This window comes from Euprymna scolopes, chromosome 26 (genome assembly GCF_053919585.1).
Source record: "Euprymna scolopes isolate OS-2025 chromosome 26, ASM5391958v1, whole genome shotgun sequence".
NCBI classification, from domain to species: Eukaryota; Metazoa; Mollusca; class Cephalopoda; order Sepiida; family Sepiolidae; genus Euprymna; species Euprymna scolopes.
In genome coordinates, this window is record NC_136507.1 from 100086914 (window position 1) to 100114294 (window position 27381).

Here is a 27381-nt window from a genome sequence, read left to right on the forward strand (position 1 = left end):
CTAAGGCAATTTGTATTTTTGCCTACTTCCTTCCAAAGTGCCTCTTTGTACTGACGAGTTTCTCTCCATCTTCATCAACAAATTAAAGATCAGCAAGGGAAGACCATTAATACAGTCGCCGTTGTTAACGAAAGCCTTTGCGATATTGTGGAAGTCTTTAAAGAACGGCATCTATGTAGCATAAGCATTTCTTTTTGGTGTTGTCGCTAACACCTCCCCCTATTGTATTCTATTAATTGCTACTACTATTTATATTATACTAATAGTTGATTCTCCCTCACCCCCCCCCCCTCTCTCTCTCTCTCTCTCTCTATATATATATATATATATATATATATATATATATATATATATATATATATCTTGATCACTGGCTTTTTTTTTTTTTTTACAAGGTGGTCACCACTTATCAAGGCCCAGAAGCCACTCAGGGATAAGGATTATTGTAAGTACATTACGTTAGTGTAGATATTTAAACTGTCTACTTAAGGGGGGCGGTTCATCAGGAATTTGTTTACGTTTGAATTGAAGACATCCAAGTTGTAGTCTGGAGGGAAGCAGGCAGACGGAACAGAGTTCCACAGGCATGCAGTTCTAAAGAAGAAGCTTTGTTCATGGAATCTACGTTTTGATTTAGGCACAGATATAGAGTGGGGGAAATTTTTCACAGTGGATTCAGCTAGACGGGTGTTTTTCGTAAAAGATTGATGAGGGGAGGACCAGAGATTGGAGTTCAGATGAGCACCTGCCATGGAAATAATGATAAAACAAAGATAGGCTTGCAACGTCTCTTCTGTGGGAGAGAGGTTGCAGGGAACAGAAAAGGGCATCCCCCACTAAGCCACAAAGTCTATTTTGTACAAAGCAGGATAGGCTGTTTTTAGCAGCTCCTGCCCAGATATAGCAGCAGTATTCCATCCTTGGACGTACTTGGCTTTTATATAGAAAGAGAATTCCATCAGTAGTGAGATATCTTCTGGAGCAGTAGAAGGAGCCCACCATCTTTCCAGCGACCTTGGCAACAGACTTGATGTACGTGTTCCATTTCAGATCAGGAGTGAAGGTCAAACCCAGAAGCTTGTCAAAACATGGGGCTTCTCCTAGACGAGAGCCATCCATTTCAATTGATGCCAGATGGGGATCAGAGTGTTGATGATGTAAAGATAGGAGTTTGGTTTTAGATGCATTAAAGGTAACCAGCCACATCTTTCACCACTGAATCACTCGTTCGAGATCAGAGGAGATAGAATCAGAGAGAACTTTGTCATTAACAGCCTTTGATGTGTTGCCGTAGATGGTTGTGTCATCAGCATAGATGTTAACGAATGATTTAAGTATGTGTTTAGGGAGATCATTGATGTAGATCAGGAAGAGAGTTGGGCCTAGGATGGACCCTTGAGGGACTCCAGTATTAATACTGCAGGCCTCTGATTTTTGTCCATCAACCACTACTCTTATGAGCCTATCGAAGAGAAATGATTTAATGATAGAGAGAATATTTCCAGTTATACCGCAGCTGGAGATCTTGTGAAGTACGCCTTTATGCCATACCTTGTCGAAGGCCTTTGATATGTCAAGAGAAATTGCCCTAGAAAGGAAGTCTTTGTCAAGAGATTCGCTAATCCTATGAGATATAACCGTTAGCACATCTGAGGTAGATCTTGCAGAACGGAAACCATATTGCGTGTCATTAAGAAGGTTATTCCTGCTGAGGTGGTTGACTATTTCTCTATTTAATATGGATTCCAGCAACTTACTCATGACACACAGGAGACTTATTGGTCTGTACTGAGAGGGATACGACTTATCACCTGAGTTCTTAAATACAGGGAATACTGATGAGGTTTTCCAGGGTGTTGGAAAGCACTTCTCCTTAAGGCAACGTTTAAACAGTTTCGTAAGTATGGGAGCAAGTTCTGGTTGAAGCTTTTTTAACACTATAAATTGAGATGCCGTCAAGGCCAGTAACTTTACTGTAATCAAGGTTCTTGATTAGCTTGGCGACCTCATGCACAGATATTTGTATGTTACTTAGCGTGTTCTGTGTTATAGGAGGAAATATGGGGAGTTGATGGCCTCCGTCGCATAGTGTAGAATTAGCTGCAAAGTTCTTGGCAAATAGTTTGACCTTGTCTGAAGCTGAGGAGATGACCGCTGCTGGTCCGTTGATAATGGTTGGGATAGAACGCACACTTCTGTTCAGGATCCTATTTGTTATTTGCCAGAACTGGTGGGAACCAAGCCGCTGATCAGCTACTTTGAATTTAACAGACTGGGCATATAGCTCTCTTGCATTTTTTATTACTCTTTTACAGTGGTTGGTATTTTTGAACCCAATCAACGACGGGTACTTTTGCTAGTACACATATATATATATATATATATATATATATATATATATATATAGAGAGAGAGAGAGAGAGAGAGAAGGAGAGAGAGAAAGAAAGACAGAGAGGGATATATAATGTACCGATTTTTTTTCGCAGAGTTTAAGAAAAAAAAAAGAGGAAGCTTTGCGTGTTTTTATTCTGTCAGTGTTTTTTCTTTTCTTTTTTTTGTTTTCTTTTTGATCAGCTTTTTTTCCTTTCGTATCGGTTGGTTGGAGACCATACTTCATTCCTCTTTTTATTTTAATTTTTTGGTTAATATTTTTCTTTCATTATTTCTTAATTACTTCTTTTTTTTTTGTCTTATTTTTCATTTTTTTCTTTTCACTTTCACGTAAGGTTCTCTCTAGTTTTACTATCTCCAGATTTTCGTGCGTGTTAGAATCGATATTTATCAAACGGCCAGCATCATCCCAGGTTTCAGTCCGATGGTCGCATGCAAAAAGTGTGATATATTTTTTTTATACCTATTTTACTATTTTTTTTTCTCATTTGTTTTTTAGCATAATAGTGGAACTTCAAGCTATGAACACTTGTTGTTTGAAATTCACATACAATAAAAAAAAAAGAAAAAAGTTTTCTCATTAAATCCTGAGTGATGTTGAGACTCTCTGGTAGTAGTATATCAAATCAGTATAAATAGTGTGTCAGTATATGTGTCAGTATATGTATATTTATGCATTCAATGTTTCATTATATTACTTAAAATAAACACTGTTTGGAAATAACTGTAAACAACTTTAATAGCTTTACGTATATTCCTGATTTGGAAAATAATTTGAAAATAATTAAAATTGTTAAAATACACACATACACGAGGGGAGTGCAATAAGTAATGCCCTGACCCACTTCTCATAGCAGTAGAGCAAAGAAACTGTGCACAGTTATTAGTCTTTCTCTACATAAGAACCAACCATTTCTCCCATCGTTTGATGCAGCTCTGGAGACCGTTGTTGTAGAACACCCCAGGTTGGTCCTCCAACCACGACGTGACTTCAGAAATCAAGGCTGCATCATCTGGGAAACGCTTTCCTTTCAAAAACAACTTCATGGCTCGGAAGAAGTGAAAGTCAGAGGGTGCAAGGTCAGGAAAGTAGGGAGGATGGGGAAGGATTTCATAACCACACGCCCGAGCTTCTGATCTGGTGACATGCGAGTTGTGGACTGGAGCGTTGTCCTGCAGAAAGAGGGTACCTTTGCTGATCTTGCCCCACCTCTTGATTTTGATAGCTTCCCTTAATTTCCTCAAAAGTGAAGCATAATAGGCTCCTGTACTTGTACCCTTTGCTAGGAAATCTGTATTCACTACTCCGTCCTGGTCCCAGAAGACTGTGAGCATGACCTTGCCAGCGGAGGGCTGCACCCTTGCCTTCTTTGGAGGTGGTGAGTCCGAGTGCTTCGACTGCATTGACTAGGCTTTGGTCTCTGGATCATAGTGATGGACCCAGGTTTCATCCTTTTGAAAAACTTTGACTCATCTTCTTGGCACATTTCCAAATTCATCCTCGAACACGACGCGTTCTCGCTTCTGGAATGGTGTGAGCAACCTGGAAATCCATCTGGGAGACACCTTATGCATATGCAAATGGTCATGAATGATAGTTTCCATGGACCCTGTACTAATCTTGACATCTTGAGCTATTTGGCGAATAGTAATGCGTCGATCTCCCAAAATGGCAGCCTCAACTTAACAGACAGATTCCTCATCAATGGCAGAAGGGGGGCGACCAGGTCTGGGAGCTGTTTCCACAGACTTCCGGCCATGTTTGACTTCACGATGTCAGCGTTTTACAAGGTCATATGATGGGACATTATCACCATAAGTTTCTTTCATTTCATCAAAAGTCTCTTGTGGGGTGCGTCCTTTCAAATACAAAAACCGGATCACTGCTCGACATTCGACAGGCTCCATTTCACACCTGACTCAGTTCAAACACCTGTAAAACAGAAACTACAATTAGCTCAGAGCTGTAATTTGCCAAATAACCTGTAGAGATATAAATCATTGCACATGTAAAATTTCAGCTAGATCAGACAACTAGAGGTGGGTCAAGGGCATTACTTATTGCACGTCCCTCGTACATAGTCACACACACACACACACACACACACATATATATATATGTAAATAGTTCAATTTCGTTCACATCAATTTTCGCAAATCTCACTAACCTATATATCAAATTTCGAGTCTGTAGACTAAAAATTGACAGCTTTATTGCGTAGGGAAATGCACATAGACACTCACACACACACACACACGTTCACTTTTATATATATATATATATATATAGATAGATATAGATATTGTGTGTGTGTGTGGGTGTAGATATAGAAATCTTCCATTCTCTAATATAAACAGTGTGTTAAAATAAACATTAAACGGTATTTGCTATCTACGGCTACAGTAAACATACGGTTGTGGGAAATTCCATAAGCTATGAAACGTTTCGAATTTGATCTATGTGTCAGGAAACTGAGTTAGGCAGAAAGTCAACAACATGTAGAAGGTAAGCAGAAAACACCTTTGCTCTGGTCCACGTAAAAATATAGATAGATAGATAAATAGATAGTCAAATGGATAGATATAGGGAAAGACAGAAAGACAGAGAGAAACAGCCAGGAGGGAGAAAAAGGGCGGCGATACTTCAAGAGAGATTTCCATTCCGCAATCATAGGATATGCGTCGTAGGTATTACGTATGTGTATTGTATAGAAAAAGAAAACTAATGGAGAGACGAAAGGACAAATTGGTTCTACGTGTTATCTACACAGCATTGATTTCCATACGGCTACCGATCCCATCAACTTTCAAGTTTAAGATTAAATGCATTAAGTGCATGAGGTCGCCAAGCTAATCAAGAATCTAGATTCCAGTAAAGCAACTGGCCCTGATGGCATCCCAATTATAGTGTTAAAAAAGCTTCAACCAGAACTTTCTCCCATGCTTACGAAACTATTTAAGCGCTGCCTTAAGGAGAAGTGCTTTCCAACTCCCTGGAAGACCTCATCAGTTTGCCCTGCATTTAAGAATTCAGGTGATAACTCATCTGCCTCTCAGTACAGACCAATAAGTCTCCTGTGTGTTATGAGTAAGTTGCTGGAATCCATATTAAATAGAGAAATAGTCAACCACCTCAGCAGGAATAACCTTCTTAGTGACACACAATATGGTTTCTGCTCTGCAAGATCTACCGCAGATGTGCTAACGGTTATATCTCATAGGATTAATGAATCTCTTGACAAAGGCTTCCTTTCTAGGGCAATTGCTCTTGACATATAAAAGGCCTTCGACAAGGTATGGCATAAGGGTCTACTTCACAAGATTTCCAGCTACGGTATAACTGGAAATGTTTTCTCAATCATTAAATCATTTCTCTTCGATAGGCTCATAAGAGTAGTGGTAGATGGACAAAAATCGGAGGCCTGCAATATAAATGCTGGAGTCCCTCAGGGGTCAATCCTGGCCCAACTCTCTTCCTGATCTACATCAATGACCTCCCTAAACACATACTTAAATAATTCGTTGACATCTATGCTGATGACACGACCATCTACGGCAACACATCAAAGGCTATAAATGACAACTTTCTCTCTGATTCTCTCTCCTCTGATCTTGAGCACGTGGTTCAGTGAGGGAAGATGTGGCTGGTTACCTTTAATGCATCCAAAACCAAACTCCTATCCTTAGATCATCAACGCTCTGATCCCCATCTGGCATCAATTGTGATGGATGGCTCTCGTCTGGGTGTGGCCCCGTGTTTTGACAAGCTTCTGGGTTTTACCTTTAGTCCTGATCTGAAATGGAACACATACATCGAGTCTGTTGCCAAGGTCGCTGGAAAGATGGTGGGATCCTTCTACCGCTCCAGAAGATATCTCACTACTGATGCAATTCTCTATCTATATAAAAGCCAAGTACGTCCAAGGATGGAATACTGCTGCCATATCTGGGCTAAAAACAGCCTATCCTGCCTTGACAGAGTACAAAATAGACTTTGTGGCTTAGTGGGGGATGCCCTTTTCTCTACCCTGCAACCTCTCTCCCACAGAAGAGACGTTGCAAGCCTATCCTTGTTTTATCGTTATTTCCATGGCAGGTGCTCGTCTGAACTCCAATCTCTGGTCCCCCCTCGCCAATCTTTCACAAAAAACACCCGTCTAGCTGAATCCACTGTGAAAAATTTCCCCCACTCTATATCTGTGCCTAAATCAAAACGCGGATTTCATTAACAAACCTTATTTCTTAGAACTGCACGCATGTGGAACTCTGTTCCGTCTGCCTGCTTCCCTCTGGACTACAACTTGGATGTGTTCAAGTCCAATGTTAACAAGTTCCTAATGAACCGCCCCCTTAAGTAAACACTTCATCAAATCTCCACACTAACGTAATGTACTTGCAATAACTCTTATCCCTGAGTGGCTTCCGGGCTTTGATAAGTGGTGATCACTGTGTAAAAAAAAAAAAAAAAAAAAAATGCAAAGTAATGATAATTGGAACGTAACCATAGAGATGAGTGTCTGCATCTAGAAACGGTATTTACCAATGTATAACACTCTCATCATAATATTTCGTTTAATATCTGCTTTACATGCTGACATGTGTTGGACAGCTTTTAGAGATTGGCCTCCAAACTAACCTACCTCTGGACAGGTTTTTATTTATCTCTTTTGTGCTCAAGTTCATTTTACCGTCTCCTTCCATATTTTTATTTGGCTTTCTACTCTGAACCGGACCTGATACTTTAACTGCTCTACAGCTACTGACACAAGAACTCTCATCCATTCATTCGGCATGGGCACACATCTCCCTATACCGCAATTTAATTTTCCTCTGAGATTATCAGCATTAAGCCTCTATTTGACACTCACATTACACATCCATCTTATCATTTTATCTGGTTCTTATTTCTGATTCATGCAACGCATGTCCGCAATCCTCACCGACCAACTTTCACTTCTATACATCTTATCACTGCGTACATATACCCTTTCTCTTGATCGACAATGGTAACGCTCTGCTGGTTAGTAATGGCAGAATTTCCGTGAATTTAATTCATCCATTTTTAATTCTTGCTATCACACTAGCACCTGCTCCATTCTGTGCTCCAATGATATCATCAAGGTAACAACTTAATAGTTTATCCATCCAAATATTCCTTGTCTACATCTTTCCTTACCCCCCCCCCCCAAAGAAGATACAAGGTGACTTCAATAAGTTTCCAGATTGTTTTTTGTACAAGCATCCAAAATTATCGTGGATTCTTGAAATTTCAGTATGTTATTGCTATACATCTTATGGGATAACTAACCAATTTTTATGATTCAAGGTTCAAATGAACAGCTACAGCAGGAATTGGAATATATCCTACTAAAGCCTGATTATCACAGCTAGTGAATCTCAAAAATGCTATCTGGAAGTGAGGGAACTTTAGCAGAAAAATATGCAATAATTATTCTGTTTTAAACTGGGTAAAAATGCCACAAAAATATATGAAATGCTTCAGACTGCGTTTTGCATAAATCGAGCATCAGTTTTTGAGTGGCATAGGAGATTCAGGGAAGGCAGGGCATATGTGAGGGATGATGAGAGGTGTGGGAGGAGTAAGAAAGTCAGAACACCAGAGTTGATAGGCCAAATAAAGAATTTCATGGATAAGGACCGTCGTGTGTCTCTAAAGACAAAAAGTTTGATGTTAGTGTGAGAATTGTACGCATAATTATTTGAGGGGAATGAAGATGCAGAAGATTTGCGTGAATTTTGTCCCAACGATGCTCATAGAAGACCACGGACTATTTGACCAAGATGGGCATCAAGACAGTTCTTCAACCTTCCTATAGTCTAGACCTCGCCCCCCTGTGCCTTTTGGTTATTCTTTAAGTTCAAGGAAAACCTCAGGGGTTATCGTTATGAGACTTGAGATGGAAGAGGCTGTGATGAGGGTCAGTGACACGCTCACACAAGATGACTTCCATGTGTCCTTCCAGAAGTTGGGATGGATACAATAAATGCATTACAGCCGAAGGAGATTACTTTGAAGGGGACTGTTACATGATAAGGGCTGTCCCTTTTTAATGTAAGTATAAAAATAGGGAATCAGTTAAATGTAAATATGAAATAGGATAGTCAAGGATTCAAACTTGCGAAGCTAGATTTGGAATTGAGAATTCCAATCATAAGTTAAAATAAACACAGAATGTTATAAATGGAATGTCCAGTTAAATTGTTGATTCTGTAAAATATTTAATAATACAATTTGGATTGAAACTATTTACATTCTTAGAAAGAAAATATAATAGAAATTTGGGTTACAGAAGTAACAAATAGGTTAAATTCCTTTATGAAACAAATAGAATGGAAAATGTTATTGTAAAGTGTGTTACGTAAAATTAGGTTAGAGAAGGATTCATGGGTCTCATATACACGTGCTCGGTCATGCAATGACGTCATGAGTTATGAATTTAGTTAGATAAGTGAGAATCGGAATCAGTCAGTGGAGACAAGCAGGGACGTTCAGATCGATTCTCCGTTAGAGTCAAGGCACCGTCTAGAAGTGAGAGGCTTTTAGAAATAACCATGTAACAACTTTGAATCCTTGAGATAAAATCATGTTCGACCGGTCAAAGAAGAAATAAACGTATCATCATGTGTTTTTGTATCTGCGTCGTCGTGTTGTTATTCAACAGAAAAGGTATTGTCCATTTATGTTATAAGAACCTTGATAAAATCATCATCTAAAATATGTGTCAGAGTATAAATGTTATAGAAACACTCCCGTTCACAGAACTGTCAAAAGTATAAATGTCAAACTATCGGTCTATCTATCTAGATATCAAATCTTCTCCAAAATGTATCTATATTTCCCTCTCTTTATATATACTTGTTAATGTCCACATCTCTTCTCTAACAATATGTTAATATCTCTCATCTCTTCTTACAACATGAACATCTCTTACTCAACACTAATCTCTCGTAAGACTCTTACAAAGAACAATACAAATACATACGTCATCTTTTAATAATAAGACAGTACATAACAGGACTTTTATGTGTGCGCTGTCAATAAAAGTGCTCATACATAAAAAGTCTTGAACTTATTAAAACACCTCATATATTTCCACATAGAACGTAAGGGCTACGATTTGGGATTTGAGCAGCAAGATGTCCGTTCACATTACATTAAAACTCCTACAGGTTAAAGCAGGAAACAGGGGGGATTCCAAAGTCTAGCTGTCCGAGAAAAGTAATTATTAGAGTAGACTGCTTTCTGAAATTTAGGCACTTCAACAGTGAAGGGGTTGGATTCGGCTTCTTGTAGAGCTAGTCTGAAGTATGTCGAGGGGGGTACAAGTGCTAGGAATTTATCAAAGCAAATTTCATTAAAGTACTTAAAAACAGGCACAAGCAGTGGCGTTGCGACTTTTTTTCTGCCCGGGGCGGTCTTAAGATTTGCCCCTCCCCTGCTGCCATTTGATAACCTATTAACCTTCAAAATTCCGAAAAGCTTTCAAAATATTTATTTTCATGGAACTGAAATCAAGGATCTAATTTAAACTGCATAGAAAAATTAACAGAAATATTTAAAGAAAACCACTTTTTTGCTCAACTGCCTTATAACGCTAGAATAGCTCGACTATGGAGGTTTATTTCACATTAAATTTTCATGCGAGAATGACCCCCACTCTATATTCTTAAATTTATTTTTTTGTTTATATCTTCTCGCCTGGTGGATGATTTTCCAGACTATCTCAGAAAGCAAAAAAGGTGAGAAAAATAAATGCAAATCAAATGAATGTTACCAAAGGCAAGATAAGTAAGTCTTCTACCTAGTAAAAGAATGTATTTAACTTTTACAAAGGAAACAATTCGAACTTTTGCATTACATTAAAATAAAAGTTTGGTAACTTTTCAGATTAGGTCCACCTCAACAATTTTCTTTTAAATGACGATTTTTCTCGGTTTTCGACTATGCTGAATACGAAAATCGCATTGAAATTTTGCAGAAATAAGTAGTTATCGAAATATAAAAAAGTTGTATTATGCATTGTATTCTTTGGTGGCCATTTGTACGCGCGTGCGCGCGCCATAAAACAAATGTACTCATCTCTGACTGACATTGCACGCGCGTAAAAAAAGATGGCCGCCAAAATTACAATCATAATACAACTTTTTATATCTCGATAACTAATTATTTCTGCGAAATTTCCAATGCAATTTTCGTACTCAGCATAGTCGAAAACCTAGAAAAGTTGTCATTTAAAAGAAAATTGTGGAGGTGGACCTAATCTAAAAAAATACCAAAAGTTTAAACATGCAACAAAAAAAAATATGCCAGTAATTAATTTTCAGTTCATGAAACACATTTTGAATGCCTTTAAAATAGGTTTTTAAAAATACACCTACGGTTTATATTGGCAAATTTCCAATGTCTTTTGGGCGCCCTTTTAGCGTACGAGAAACTTGAAAACTAAATTGCCGAACGGAATTAAAAATATTATTTACCAAAATTAATTTCTTTTAGTAACCTGAGATTTTATTACCATCTTAATCCGTCTTCTCTTATTCAGAAATTTTGTTTTAGTAAACTCATAAACTGAAATCTAAGAAGAAATAAGCCAACGCGTGTTGTCGCGTATAGGTGTGAAAAGTTTTAAATCTACTAATCCTGTTCATGCTCAATTCATCCGAACAAATACAGGCATATAAACCGAAATCAAATACAAAATGAACCAACACATTTTGTCGCATATGGATGCAAAAGGTTTGAAAGCATTAATTTTATTACCGTCCAATTCATCTGAGACTAAGATTTTAAAATTATCAAAAGTTTGTTTTTGTAAGCGCACTTTTTTGATAACTCCCTGTAAATTTTTTTTTACATGGTAGTCACCACTTATCAAGGCACAGAAGCCACTCGGGGATAGGGGTTATTGAGTGTACAGTAGGGACCTCCAAACTTTGATAATGCTAGCTAGGGGACCGGACAAAAAACAACGAACAAAAGGAAAACATACCGAACAAAAGTACACCGAAAAAACTCAATATCTAATTAAAACAAGACAAAAACAGATAAAATCCTAAATGAAATCAAAGACATCAAAACTTACGTTTTATATTTTAATTTTAATTTAATTGAATTTAGGAAAATTAGACACGGGAGAACTAATTTTTGCAAGGTATGAAAATTAAGCATCTATGAAATAAATGTTACTTGAAGATAGAGTTTAAGACTATTATTGAAGACGATATAGTTTTAAATAGTATTCAAGTGCCTCTCACAGAAATGTACATATTTTAAAATATTTACTCTTGTTTGAAAACAAGTAAATCGATTTTCTAAGTTAGGTGCGCGTTCTAAGGACACTTGTCTTATATTATCTTTTACAATTATTATATTAATAAAAAATTAATAAATTAAAGTGGTTTTACTAGATTTAATTCATCATAATACATTTCGTTTTAATTCATAAAAAGTCAGCGATTATAAAAGTTTGTTATTAGTTCGAAAAAAAATTAATTAGTCCGTAACTGTTCGAAACTTGAAAGGAATTCTTCAGTATTTAAACTATCGAATAGAAAGGCACTTAAATAGTATTTGAGGTGTAGCGCTTCGTTCCTATTTAAAATTATATCACTCGATAGAACGATCATAAAATCAGTTTTCAATCGATTTTTGTTCCGTAGTTGCTTAATGTTTCTACAATTCCAAAATTACGTAATGTTCTGTTGTTAATTTTCCAGTGTCCAATTTTCTGTTGCATCATTTAATTATCAGTGATGTTTGAAAGTGTTTTTCTTGATAAAAATGTTTTGTTTAATTTTTCAACATTTTTCGAAACATGTAAATCAGTTGCTTTCTTTGAAAGGTTACCTAGAGAATTCATACAAAAAGATTTTGCTTTGTAGGTAGAATAAATTTACATCATATTTTGATGTTATCATTGTAGTTTTAGTGATAAAGCAAAAACAATAAATATTTATCATTAATACCAATAATGAAAAATTAAGTTAAAAATTTAAACGAATCAGTTTTGGAATCGGAAAATACGAACACATTTTTTCGATTCCAATACCTTCAAAAGTTCTGATGTTTGTACAATATTAAAAGACTCATTTTGGTATAAAATTTCAGATTTTATTCTTAGCTTTTATTTATTTTTATTTAATTTTTTTCTTATTTTTTTCTATTTTTATTTATTTTTCTATTTTCATTTATTTTTATTTATTTTTATTTATTTTTTTCTATTTTTATTTATTTTTTTATTTTCATTTATTTTTATATACTTTTATTTATTTTTATTTATTTTTTTCTATTTTCATTTAATTTCATTTATTTTTCTATTTTCATTTATTTTCATTTATTTTCATTTATTTTTATTTATTTTTTATATTTTTATTTATTTTTCTATTTTTATTTATTTTTCTATTTTTATTTATTTTTATTTACTGTTATTTATTTTTATTTATTTTTTATATTTTTTATTTTTACCATCTCAAAATGATGCCTTCTGGCACGTGCTTCCCAGTGTGGAGGCCCCGCCCATTGCTACGCCACTAGGCACAGGGATGCGACATTGCAGTGACGTGACAGAGGTTGGAGCTTGACCGATAGTGTGGGATGTATTAGATTTGAGATTTTGTGCATTAGCAGAGCTCTGGTATACGTATAATTTAACGTTCTTGTATACGCGTTTGGTGTACTTTCGAATCCAATTCAATCAGATAAGATTTATTCATGGAGATATCCTGTTCGATTTGTAAGAATCTTCTAATTCGAAATGAGGATTAAAAAAAAAAAATAGCACCGACTGGTTTTGTTATCTCCTTGTGAATGCATGTAAAACAAATAAGAAGGGAATCCGATTTGAAGAATGTTCAAGAGATTTCGCCTTATTTTGGCCGACATGATTTTTGATAACTGCGCGTGACGACATGTAGCTGTTCAGAAAATCTCACCAAAAAGAAAAAGTGATAAACAGCTATTGATGACGTGTTCTTCTCGTTTTGCAATCTCCAGCATCACGCATTTATTTGCTTCGCATTAGAAACGGCAGACGACAAAGAAAAAGGCGGTAATGTAAGGATTCCGAGAATTGGAATCTTATTAATTCCAATTCAGCTCAAGACTATCTTTTTTCTCTCGGGATGATGATGATGACGACGACGACGACGACGACGACGATGACAATTATAATGTTGATGATGATTTTGCTTTCAAACTGCAGCCCGATTTTATTCTAGCCAGGCTGATTATAGCAATGTTTCTGGAAAGTGTTGGCGATAAAATGCATACCGACGTAGATCGACGATCTGAAGTGCCAGGTTCGAATCTTGCCTGCTCTCAGCAACATTTTTCTCTGTAAATCTTGGCAACCATCATCAAACCCCTTCTGTAAGTATCTTATTCTATAAAGTGTCAACAATAAAATCAAAGTTGTTAAAATATCATCACGCTGATTCATTCCTGAATAAGAAGAAAGGGAGTTAATTTCACAATTCATATAACGACTACCTTCTATTAATTCTAATTAATTAGTCCTCGCGCGAAAGAGCAGGACACAAAATGTTTTAAATAATAATAATAATAGAATAACAATAACAAAGACTTTCGCTGGTGAGGACTACTATTGACCGTAACCAGTAATACACTCCTTTTGAAACTTTCATTTCTATTTTTCTCGTTATGTACTGAATATTTGTTAATGAAACCTATATGAAATATTTTCCTTATTAAATTTTAAAGATTTTCTATTCTGAAAGAAGTTTAAAAAAATTTAATCTAAAAATGTTATTTTAAAGTTTTTGTTAAAAAAATTCAGATTAATCAGACCTATATTACAAAATTACAAAGAGGGGGTTGCAAAAAATGAGTTGTGGTGTGAGGAGAAATACAAATTGAAACAGAGAATATTCAGACCTGTAATAATACAAAGAGGGGGTTGCAAAAATGAGTTGTGGTGTGAAGAGAAATACAAACTGAAATAGAGAGAAGGAGAGTTTTAAAATATAATCTTAAAAGATAAGATACAAGTTAGAAAGCATTTCATCCAAGGCATGAAAATTGTTAAACAAAATGTTTTTACTATAGGCTTTAAAACAAATGTACAAGATTCAATTTGAAATTTATTTATCTTCAAAGTGCACTTTTATAAATTTTACAAAGTAAGGTATAAAAATTTAATTTAAATTAAATCAAAACATTACCTTGGATTATTTTATGTAATGTACATTTTGGTGCACTTTAAAAACATTATCTTTCATCTAGCAATTAATGATATAGATATAAAATTTTCAATAATTTTTTTTAAAAGTGCAACAGAATGTACATTACATAAAATAAATCCAAGGTAATTTTTTGATTCAATTTAAATCAAATTTTTATACCTTACTTTGTAAAATTTATAAAAGTGCACTTTGAAGATAAATTTCAAATTGAATCTTGTACATTTATTTTTAAAGCCTATAGTAAAAACATTTCTTTAACAATTTTCATGCCTTGGATGAAATGCTTTTCTAACTTGTAAATATTTGCTCACAGACACCATATTAATTCTAATAACAGCTATGTGTGTGTGTGTGTGTGTGTGTGTGTGTATGTGTGTGTGTGTGTGTGTGCTGCTTAATTGGTGTTAATGCGAGGCACGCTATTTGTTTGTTTGTAAATAAACAAGCAGCTGAAGCATTGACAATGTGGTGGGCGATTGTTTATTTAAATGGCCATTTGATGAGGTCGTTTGCAGGCACCGAGCCCAGGGCCGGAGGTTAAAACTGCCGACTATAAACTAGATGGTTGAAAGTTCTATCCCTGACTAGGGATGGGTGATGATCTAGCCGCAATTATGAGGCATGGTTTAATGGTTTTATGGTAAGAACATTAACCCATGCCGCGTGCTAGACATGGTAAAATATTTTTTTTTCTCTAAAATTAAAAAGTTCTTAAACTTTGCTAATTTATAAATTTTCTTGCCTGATGAGATCTATAATGGTCGAAACGGTCTGCACATTGTAGCAAAATATGACTATATTTACATAAAGAATATATATATATATATATATATATATATATATATATATATATATATATATATATATATATATATAAACGTAATGAAATGACAACCCAAACAGATATCACGAAAAACTCACAGACACCATATTAATTCTAACAACAGCTATATATATATATATATATATATATATATATATATATATATATATATATATATATATATATATATGTGTGTGTGTGTGTGTGTGTCCAAACAACCAAACAAAACCAATTCGCCTCCACCCTTGAGGTTCGCTTTCACAAATATCCATGGGATAATGTAGAGTCTTACCTTTTAGTAAACTCCCTGGATATTTTAGCATTAAGCGAAACAAACTTACACTCTTCAATCCCCTCTAACTACTTTAACAAGACAGGATACCTCCCTCTTTGCCGTAAGACTCGGATAGATATATGCATAGGCTTGGTGTCTATATCCGTAGCACACCCGCTTTAACTAGAGAAAATAATCTTGAATCAGATGACCAGGCTTTTATGTGCTTTCGACTAAATTTTTATCCTTGCATTAGTTACTTATATTTTCTATACCGTTCCCCGTCAAGTCAGGAGTGTACCGTAATCGATCATATCTTTGATAGTACAGATGAAGCACTCTCCTTGGATAGTAATGCTCAAATACATGCGTTTGGTGACTTTAATGTCCACCATAAAAATTGGCTTGATTTCTCAGGTTACACAGATGCAGCTTGATGCTTCTCTATAGCCCATTCAACGGCAATGTTCCCAACCAACCTACCAGATCGTGAACCTAGCAGGCTTCACTTTTAAACCTATTTCTCACCACAGTACTTGATGATTGTGTGACTAACGTCGTCCACAGTCCATTTGGAAACGCAGACCACCTAGTGGTATCAGTTGACATCACATTTAAATCCCAACCTCAAGGTGAGGAAGCATTACTCAAAACAACAAGGTACTACAACATATCTGACTGGGGAACTATTAGAAAACACATTTAAGATGCCCATGAACCGATATCTTCTCTCTTCCTGCTGAACAGTGTGCCAAATAGACAACTGAATAGTGCAAAGCGGGCATTGAAGCACATGTTGCCCCACAGAAGTACTATAGCAAGCCCCACTCACCCCCATGGTTAACTGCAAATTGTGCAGCTGCCATTGCACAAAGACAGCATGCATTCTGCCGGTTTGTACGGCATAAGTCAAATACAAGTAGGCAAAAATTCGTAAAGGCTAGAAATCATTGTAAGAGTGAAATAGTAATAGCCAAAAGAAAACATGTTGAAATAATCAGGGAATGCATTGAATCGCTGTAGGGAAATGCTTGACTTACCTAACTAGCACGTGTGCATAATTCAATGGGTCAGTCGTGGAACGAAATGAATGAAGAAGAAAGAAACAAAAATGGCTGCCTTATCTTTTTATATGCCTGCAATGTGACCACCCGATATGCAAATGAGATGCTCCTGGTTGGAGATAAAAGAGGGTTGATTTTTTTAGAGGGAGGTTGATTTTGAAGTTGGATTTCGAAGAAATAAGTTGAATTAGCAGAAGTTCGTTTGGAGTTGAGAGAAGGTGCGTGATGTATACAGAAGTTTGGAAGTTGGAAGTGTCAACCTTACCCAGGAAATTATTGGTGTAACGGGCAGAAGAAATAACACTCAAGTTATTGAATTATAAGCTATTTCGGCTCTCGGTGTGCGGTGACTCAAAAGGCAGAAAATGGATAGATTCGACTTTCGTTTGATACCTGAGTTTGATGGATTTACCACTGGACTGTCTGTCGTCGAATGGGTTGAAAAGGCCGAGAAGATCTGTACTCTGTGCAGAATTAAAGAACCAGCCACACTCATTCCTCTGAGGTTAACCGGAGGGGCCTATGCAGTCTACCAGTAACTTGGGGATGAACCAGACTGGGATACAATCAAACACAGCCTGTATACAGCGTTTGGTACAGATTCGTTTGTTGCATGGCAACAGTTCACGAGTCGGCGACTTCATCCCAAGGAAATGGTTGACGTGTACCTAGCCGACCTACGAAAGTTGTTGGTACCATTTGGTGAGGTCAATGATAAGATATTAAGATATGCCTTTTTAGTAGGCTTACCTGAGGAGGTCAGCAAACTGTTGCTGGCATCGTCACGAATTGATGAATTGACAACAGACGAGTTATTAGCCCGAGCTTGAAACATCTGTAAGGAACAGGAGCCAATTGCAGCAGCAACTAGTATTCAACATGCAGCAGTCGAACCGCATGAAGGCAATGTAGAGTCTCTCCCAGGTAGTAATAAGTGTGTAGGCCCAGTGTGCTATAAATGTGGGGAGGCCAATCATTTTGCTAAGGAGTGCCGGAGTAATAGGAGGTGTGTATATCCACGAGCACAGAGAACAGTACAATGCTATTGCTGCAATAAGTTTGGGCACATATCTCGCAACTGTTCGTGAAACGACGTTGGGGGCAAGGTACTATCGCTACCTTTGCCCCTTGCCAACCAATAAACACAGGATTACCAGTCATTGGCGTTAAAATTGACAATGTGCAGTGTTCAGCATTCATAGACATGCGGTGTTCCCGGTCTATAGTTAGTGCACATCACTGTCAGATGTGGCGGGAGCAACCAGTCGGTATTATGACGATCAATGGCTTGTCCCGAGCATGTTGTGGTTAAGAAGGATGACACAGCCAAAGTTGACGTTCTGGTGATACAAGAAAAACCCCTTGGCTATGACATGTTGATTGGAATTGATGCAATACAAGCACTAGGAGGCGTCATAATCACAGCGACTGGAGGTGTAATGCTTGAAGAAGTCTGTGCAGCCATGTTTATTGAAGAAAAGGACTTTGCTACGTTTGACGACAACGAAAAGGCGTGGACGGCAAAGTGGAAATGAACTATGAGCCAGGCACCAGATCGGCTGTGCAACACCATTCCAGAGTATGCAGTTTCCATGAAGAATCGGGCCGCATATGAAGAACTTCAGATGTGGATTGATAACGGATAGTTAATACCGTACCCACAGGAACGTCTGGGACCACCCAAAGGATTAATTATGCACATGGCTGTTGAACAACCTACTAAAGACAAACTTCGGCCCGTAATTGATTACCGAGAATTGAATCAACATGTTGATGCTTTCACTGGAAACGCAGATGTGTGCGGTGCTAAACTAAGGAGTGGCGTCAGAAAGAGAGTAATGTAGCACTGCTGGATTTGAAGAGAGCCTACCTGCAGATACGTGTCCATGAGTCATTATGGCCATTTCAGACAGTGATAATCAAGAGAAAACGATATTGTTTAACACGTTTAGGTATTGGCCTAAACGTAGCACCCTTAATAATGACAACTATTATTAAAACTGTTTTGATGCAGGATTAGACCACAGCAAAAGCTGCTTCAGCTTACATTGACGACATCTACGTTAATGAGGATATAATGTCTGCAGATGTGGTTCGAATAAAACTAGAATCGTTTGGATTAATAAGCAAAGACCCTAAGTGCCTAAAGGATGGGGTGCCCGTGTTAGGCCTAGAGGTCTATGAGAAGGGCAATACTTTGCGATAGAAGCGAGGGAGAGCTATTCCAGAGTTACCCAGTGTATTGACAAGACATTGTGTTTTCTATTTGCGATAAATTAGTAGGACATCAACCTGTCTGCGAATGGCTCTGATCGGCAACAGGAGTGTTAAAAAGACGAGTAACTGCAGTAACCAAAGGATGGGACGAAATGGTGGATGATGATTCTCTCCAGCAAATGATGGCTGAAATGTTGTCCAGAGTATATATGAACGATCCTGCCCAGGGAAAGTGGCAAGTATCTGGAAACGAACTTCTGCTAATTCAACTTATTTCTTCGAAATCCAACTTCCAAATCAACTTCCTTCTAAAAAATCAACCCTCTTTTATCTCCAACCAGGAGCATCTCATTTGCATATCGGGTGGTCACATTGCAGGCATATAAAGAGATAAGGCATCCATTTTTGTTTCTTTCTTCTTCATTCATTTCGTTCCACGACCGACCCATTGAATTATGCACACATGCTAGTTAAGTAAGTCACGCGTTTCCCTACACTCCCCCCTGATCTCATGATCACATCATGGATGATCCTGATCGCCTACTGCCCCTTCAGATGAGCATAGAAACACTACCTACAGAACCAGATGAGGGGATGATAGAACATACTGAGGAAGATGGAACCGAGGAAGTGATGCCTCCGATTCTCCGAAAAAGTACCTGACAAAGACGACTGCCCCCCTGACCTGCCTTAACTTTTTATATGCCTACAATGTGACCACCCGATATGCAAATGAGATGCTCCTGGTTGGAGATAAAAGAGGGTTGATTTTTTAGAGGGAAGTTGATTTTGAAGTTGGATTTCGAAGAAATAAGTTGAATTAGCAGAAGTTCGTTTGGAGTTGAGAGAAGGTGCGTGATGTATACAGAAGTTTGGAAGTTTGAACAACAGTGTCAACCTTACCCAGGAAATTATTGGTGTGACGGCAGAAGAAATAACACTCAAGTTATTGAATTATAATCGCAAAAGATAAGAACTCGTGATTTCTGGAAAATTTATAATATTTGAGAGTTTGCGAAATTTTCATGGTGTTATTTTGAAAGCATTGTATAATTTTTCCTTAAAAATTTGATACATAAGAAGAACATTAGATAAGTGAAAATGAGATTAGGATAAGCCGAGACTCGAACCTTGTAAGCCAGGTTCAGAATTTGAATGTTAGAAATCGGAATGTTAAAAAGGCTTATTGTTAAATTCTATTATAAATAATTAGATATTGTTTATATTGTAAAAATAATTGATTGTTCATTCTTTTATAAAACTGAATATTAAAAATGTCAGCTAGAAAGAATGAACAATACAAATTAAAAATATATTGTTAAAAAAATAGGTTAGGTTTAAAAAATAGGTTAGGTTAAAAAATAGGTTAGGAGAGAATTCTTGTTTGCAGAAGTGTTTTGGACAAACGTGCATAGCCACGTGAATTGGTCACGTTTGGGAAACACACTTCTGACGTCATAGACAAAGGACAATTCTCCAAATAGTTCTATGGGTTGGAATTTCAGAGTAGAGTCTGCTAGTCAGTCAGAGAGAGCTAGTCAGTCAGTCAGAGAGAGAGAGAGAGAAAGAAAGAGAAAGAGAGAGAAAGAGAGAGAGAGAGAGAGAGAGAGAGAGGGTTGGAGTCAGAGTCCTTTGGAAGCAAAAGGACGAACAGTAAACTATGTAGATCCCGAATTTGAATTCCTGACGTCATCAGCATTCGACCGGTCCAATGAATAAAGAATCATTATATTGTTTTTGTAACTGTTGTCATGTGTCATCTTTCAACACTCAAAAGGTAATGTGTTAATCATCTTGTAATGAACATTGCGTAACCATTACAAGAATATGTACCTCCTCCTCCTCCTCCTCCTCCTCTCTGTATGTGCTATAAGAAATATAAGAACTGTGCATCTATCATCCTATCAGCCTCCGTATATATATGAAGTCCCAAGTATCTCAGAACAGAACTGTAATATGTATAAATGCATCCCTCTCCCTCATCACTATCGTTATATCCGTTATATGTATTGTTTAAATATGAACCCCCGCGTCATCTTAAATATGAACCCCCACAACACAACATTAACAGAAAAGCTATTAGCATTTTGGTTTCTATTTTCTAATCTTAATCTTAGTTTTTTTTCCAACTCTATTTTCTCTAATTCTATTTTTTCTTGCATTTCTAAAATATTATTTCTAGTTGAAGACGCACGTCATCATGGTTATCTGTTTACACACTACATGAGTCTAAAATATCTTTCTCTACCAATTCTTCCGCTATAACATTTTTTATTTCCACCTTTTTTTATAGTTGAGTTTGTATCTAACTTGAAATAATATTAAATAAAATACAATTAAAGAAAAATAAAGGTGTATATTTAAAAGTCGTCTCTAAAAGGACACACACACACATGTGTGTGTGTGTCTAAAAGAATATATATATATATATATATATATATATATAATGGCTGTATATATATATACACTAGGAGAATACTCGCTCTATGGCGAGTATAAGCAAACCATGTAACAGTAGTTTGAAATTTGAAAGTTTTTTTTTTTATAATTTTGATATCGATTTAGTTGGCACGCCTGTATAGATGGTAAAGTTTTCAAAAAAATAATAATGTACTCAGGTTACCTACCCTATAGCCTAAAGTATATATTGTATCATTCATAAAAAAGTTCAATAGTTCAGGATTTTACCATATTATTGACACTCAGGTGCGTGTACCAATTTTTTCAAAAATGCATCGCTTTGTATGTCAATTCGTATGGTATATATATATATATATATATATATATATATATATATATATATATATATATATATATATATATAAAATAAAGTATTTCTTCGAAACTCCGCGGATTAAGGACTATCCACTTATTAAGTGCTTCCTTTTCAGATTAAATATGTTTTTAACTCTTTTTCAAAGTGTTTTTTAACATGTTTTATTAACTATTTGCTCTTATATATATATATATATATATATATATATATATATATATATATATAATTCGTCACGAGAATGAAACGCGGAATATTCTGTATATATATATATATATATATATATATATATATATATATATATATATAAAGATCCTCTATCGCTCTTTTTTTTCGTCGTTAATATTATTTCAATTGCTATCGATTTCTCCTGATGAGATGGGAAAAAGGGCTCTTGAGAGATTTCTGTTTATTTTTAAATATAACATATATATATATATATATATATATATATATATATATATATACATATATATACACACATATATATATACATATATATATACACATATATATATATAGATATACATATATATATAGGTATATATAAGTAAATAGATTAATAATGATAATTATAAGTATTTCACTAATATCTAAAATTAAGAACAAATATAGAAATAAGTGAATAAATCACTGAAAATAATAGAATAATAAGTATAATAATACTAGTAAAACATAACTCGCACGGACTATTTTGTTATGTGGATAAACAATTTATGAATAAAAACTCAAAGCGAAAGAGCTTTAATACATACATACATATCTATAATATAAAGCTGAATGTGTGTATATGTGTGTGTGTGTGTGTGTTTGGTCACGAATAGGCTCCTATATGGTTGACTATTTTAAAAAACTGATTACATATAATGATAGAAGATGTATCGAGACACAGGAATGGGCATGTTTGATCTGGCAGAACGGTGGTTTATTAAAATTGTGGGGTCTGCGTTCGCGCCTGGTCCACAAAGTATGGAAATAAAAAATTTAAAAATAAAAAAAAACGTTTACAAGTGTTTTTGATATAGATGTACATAATAATACTTTGATAAGTATGTTTTAACTTAAATAGGGATGGTATTATAAAATTGTGATATCTGCGTTCGCGCCTGGCCTCCATAGAATGGAAATATATCACAAAGTTTAACAAGGTGTTTTTAATATAGATCCACAGAATATTGTGATAAGTGTTTCAGTGTGAACAGGTATGGTATAATAAATTATGGGGTTTATCTATTTTATTTTTACTTTCATCATATTTTGCTTTGGTTTTGATACCCCCAAATTCGAAGTTATCTCTTATCAACCCTTCCTTTTCATAACCTATCATACTTTAATAAATCAGAGTCCATTTTCTGTAGGCTGTCTTTGAACCCAGTCAACGGCGGGTACTTTTGCTAGTATATATATATATATATATATATATATATATATATATATATATATATATATATATATATATATATATATATCGTTTTGTTCGTATTAATTCTAAAATGTATTTGAAATTCTTGAAAAGTGCCACATATAAATTTTAGAATATTTTTTATTCATGTTGACCATTTTATTCTTTTCAGATCACCGAAAAGAAAAGAAAGAACTAAGTGGGAGGAGAAGCAAATTTATTTCTTACCAAGCAACGCCGACAGTTTCATCTATCGAAACAACTGACGGGTTTGGTCCGCAACAATCCTGCTTTGTCGAGGCAATGCCATTGCATCGAGTTCGAATTCCCAGCCCAACTGCGAAATTGACTCGCGGTCAACCATGTTCTCGAGGGAGGAAAGCCCACGGACACGTTTCTGGCAAAAGGCGATCCGTTATGCTGCCCACGACAAGCCATCAGCAAGAAGAAGGACTTTCATTTTCCAAGCCGATTGAATGTTCCGAGACTATTAACAAGCAGAAGGCGACGGGAAAGGATGATTCGACCGATAAATTGGATTTTTCCCATCTTCCGAAACCGCCTCCACCGTCCCCTCAGATATTGTCCAATCTACACCGTGGACAAAGTTCTCATCAATTATATAATTTGGGGCAATCGGAATCGATGGGTTTGCAAAAAACGAAAAACGAAAACGAATTACTTCCTAAAAAGTAGGTGAGATTAGCCATCAGTCTTATTGAGTACAATATTAGAGCTCTTTTTGTTTACTTACTTTCACTCCAGACAAAGCATATAGCCACTTGGTCATAAGAGCTAATAATTGGGACCATGCCTAGGAAATATTATCAAGATATTGGTTTACGTTACATTCAAACTTCTGCATATCAGTACAGTCAGAGAAGCAGGTAACAGGAAGGGAATTCCAAAGTTTAGCTGCTCGAGGGGGAAAAACAAACTATTAGAGTAGAAAGCTTTCTGGCATTAAGTGAAAGAGTATGGTTGGTTAGTTGTTTTTGTTTTACGGCATATCAACCCTTTTCAGATTATTTAATGCCGAATACAGTAATTTTGAACAATTTTTTAATTGAGTATATTTGTTGTTTTTTTTTCGAGTCGGTTTCTATTTAACCCATAGTTGGGACCATACCAGGTACTACCACTACGGGTAAGAGTGGACCTGGGAGCAATGGCAATTAAAGGGTGACTCCACACTGCCCAAAGCCTACAAGCTGGGGCCTCACCATTGGATTTAGTTTAAGGTCATATCCAGGACCAGTGAAGGATTATGATTTTCTTCCTAAGTTAATCAGGGATATGTACGTCGAGGGGGCACAAGTGCAATGAGTTCATCAGAGCACATTCTATTAAAATACTTGTGAAACAGGTACAGGGATGCACCATTGCGGCGATGGGACAGGGGTTGGAGCTTAGTTGACAAATGAGGGCTTATTGGAAACCATTTTTTGGACCTTATCTAATAGGGAGAGAATAGTGCATGATACGGAAAAATCAGTGGCGACATGTCTCAATATTTTAAATCCTAAATTGATTCAGACATAATTGTGCTGTTCAGAAAGGGTTTAAGGCTCACACTTCTATATTAAATTAGTGGCAGATATCAAGTTTAATCGAACGCTATAGTTAACAATTGATAATCGTGTTTCCTCTTCATAAATAGCTATACTTCTTTATCTGGTTTTCCATGGCTAAGATCAATGTGTAGTATCGGTTCTTCCTTTCTAACACACACACACACACAGAAACACACACACAGAAACACACACACACACACGATCAATGTGTAGTATCGGTTTTTCCTTTCTAACACACACACACACACACACACACACACACACAAAGCAAATGAAGTAAAAATCCGGTAAAAGCTTTTTCACTTGATGATGATGATTCGACAAAGAATCGAAAACCTTCGTGATACATATGCCACATGCATTATCTTTTTTACTTAAAATGAAAATGATAATTAGATTTAAATTTAAATAAAAAAACCCTGCCTAATTAAGGAGTGAATTGTTATTTTAACAATATTTGCTTAAATGAAAAAAAAAGTGCTGCGTAAATACATACAAGACTATCTATCTATCTATCTATCTATCTATCCATCTCTATCTCTCTCTCTCTCTCTCTCTCTCTCTCTTTATGTATATATATATATATATATATATATATATATATATATATATATATATACACTGCTATGCAAAAGTATTCAATAAATTACATTTTTCTTCATAACTTTAATTAGGGTTCAAGATTTTACCTAAATTTGATCAGCTTATTCCTATTACTATTCTAAATTATATTTGGAGTAGTAATTACAAAATCAAAGTTTAGAAAGTTTATATTTAAAGAAAAATATGAATTAACAAACGCAAAAGTATTGGATACATTTTTTAAAAATTCGTTTTCTGAAATAAATTTAAATGACTTTTGCTTAGCGCGTTGCAATAATGCAAACGAGTTATAACTGACCAATCAGATAGCTTTATATTAACATAAGTTTATGAAATTCTTCCAGTTTGGGCTCACTCCTTAAAAGTCAACCAGTTAATTTATAAAAATGCCTAAAACTAAAGAGTTGTCAATAGACATTCGTCAAAAAATCATTGATAAGCACAAAGAAGGCAAAGGGTATCGAATAATATCAAGGGAACTTAATCTATCACTTAGTACAGTTGGAAACGTTATTAGAAAGTTTAAAAACCCTGTTGCAAATCTTCCAAGGTGTGGTCGGCCAAGGAAATTACACGAAAAAAATCAAGGTGGGTAAGCAGAAAGATACAAAAAACTCTTTTCTTACGCGTGGTGAAATTCAAACCGACCTCAGAGAAGCTGGGATTAATGTGAGCAAGGATACAACCAGTAGAGTTCTAAATCGTGCAAAATTTGTATCAAGGTCCCCAAGAAAAGTTTAATTATTGAAGCTTGAACATGTCAGATCACGTTTGAATTATGTTAAAACATATGGGGAACAACCCCAAGAATTTTGGAACAAGGTAATCTGGTCAGACGAAACGAAAATCGAAATCTTTAGAAGAAACACAGCAACGCATGTATGGCGTAAAAATGGCACCGCCTATAACAAAAAGAATACCATTGCTACAGTAAAGTTTGGCGGTGGTTCGATTATAGTATGGGGGTGTTTTTCATCCAAAGGTCCTGGTGAATTAGAAATCATCAATGGTAGAATGAATGAACGTATATACAGGTAGATTTTGGAGAAAACCCCCCAGAAATCTGCTGATTTGTTGGGGACATAATAGCTATTTTGTGTTTCAGCAGAACAATGATTCCAAGCATACTGCCAAACTAACCAAGGAATGGCTAAGAAATAACGGAATTGACGTTTTTATTTGGCTCAGTCAGTTTCCAGACCACAATCCAATTGAAAATTTGTGGAAAATATTGAAAATCAATGTTCACAAGAGGAATCCACAAAATATTCAACAACTAGAACAGTTCTGCAAAGAAGAATGGCGCAAAATACCTGTATATATTTGCAAAAAAATGTGTGCAACCATAGAAAACATTTGGAAGCTGTTTAATGCAATAAAGGCTATGCAACCAAATATTAAATCAATGTATCCAATACTTTTGCGTTGGTTGATTTATATTTTTCCTTTAATATAAACTTTCTAAACTTTAATTTTGTAATTACTACCCGAAATATTAGTTAGAATAGTAATAGGAATATACTGACCAAATTTTAGGTAAAATCTTGAACCCTAATTAAAGTTATGAAGAAAAATGTAATTTATCGAATACTTTTGCGTGGCACTATATATATATATATATATATATATATATATATATATATATATATATATATATATATATATATATACACATATATATATATGTATGTATATATGTAAAATAAAAATTACAATTAAATTTACCAAAATGATCCAAAGTATATTAAAAATATGATCTAAAATGATCCAAAGTATATTAAAAATATTAAAGAATGATCTGCAATTTCCGTTTTAGTCTTAAAATATTCCTATCCATCAAATATATAAATCTACCTACACATTCATAATTACTTGCTTTATCCGCAATTTGCAGATACCGGCCATCCTCTCCCCTTAAAATTTTGTTATTTTTTATTTTATATTTATTTTTTATTTTTTATTTATTACTTTATTTATTTTTTTTTTTCATTTAGTGTCTTTTAATAACTCTTGCTGACATTTTCTTAAGTAATAACCT

The 27381-nt window shown here is 35.4% G+C and overlaps 1 protein-coding gene across 2 annotated transcripts in view; it reads left to right on the plus strand.

The window, feature by feature from the left end:
* The window catches only part of LOC145248304 (uncharacterized), a 936478-nt gene extending 911324 nt beyond the window's left edge, over nucleotides 1-25154 (plus strand). For both annotated transcript variants that reach the window (XM_080110193.1, XM_080110194.1), the window contains exon 11: nucleotides 23339-25154. In XM_080110193.1, coding sequence (XP_079966319.1) covers nucleotides 23339-23862 — 524 coding nt within the window. In that variant the 3' untranslated portion in view covers nucleotides 23863-25154. The remainder of the gene's footprint in view (nucleotides 1-23338) is intronic.
* Nucleotides 25155-27381: the final 2227 nt, after the last annotated feature.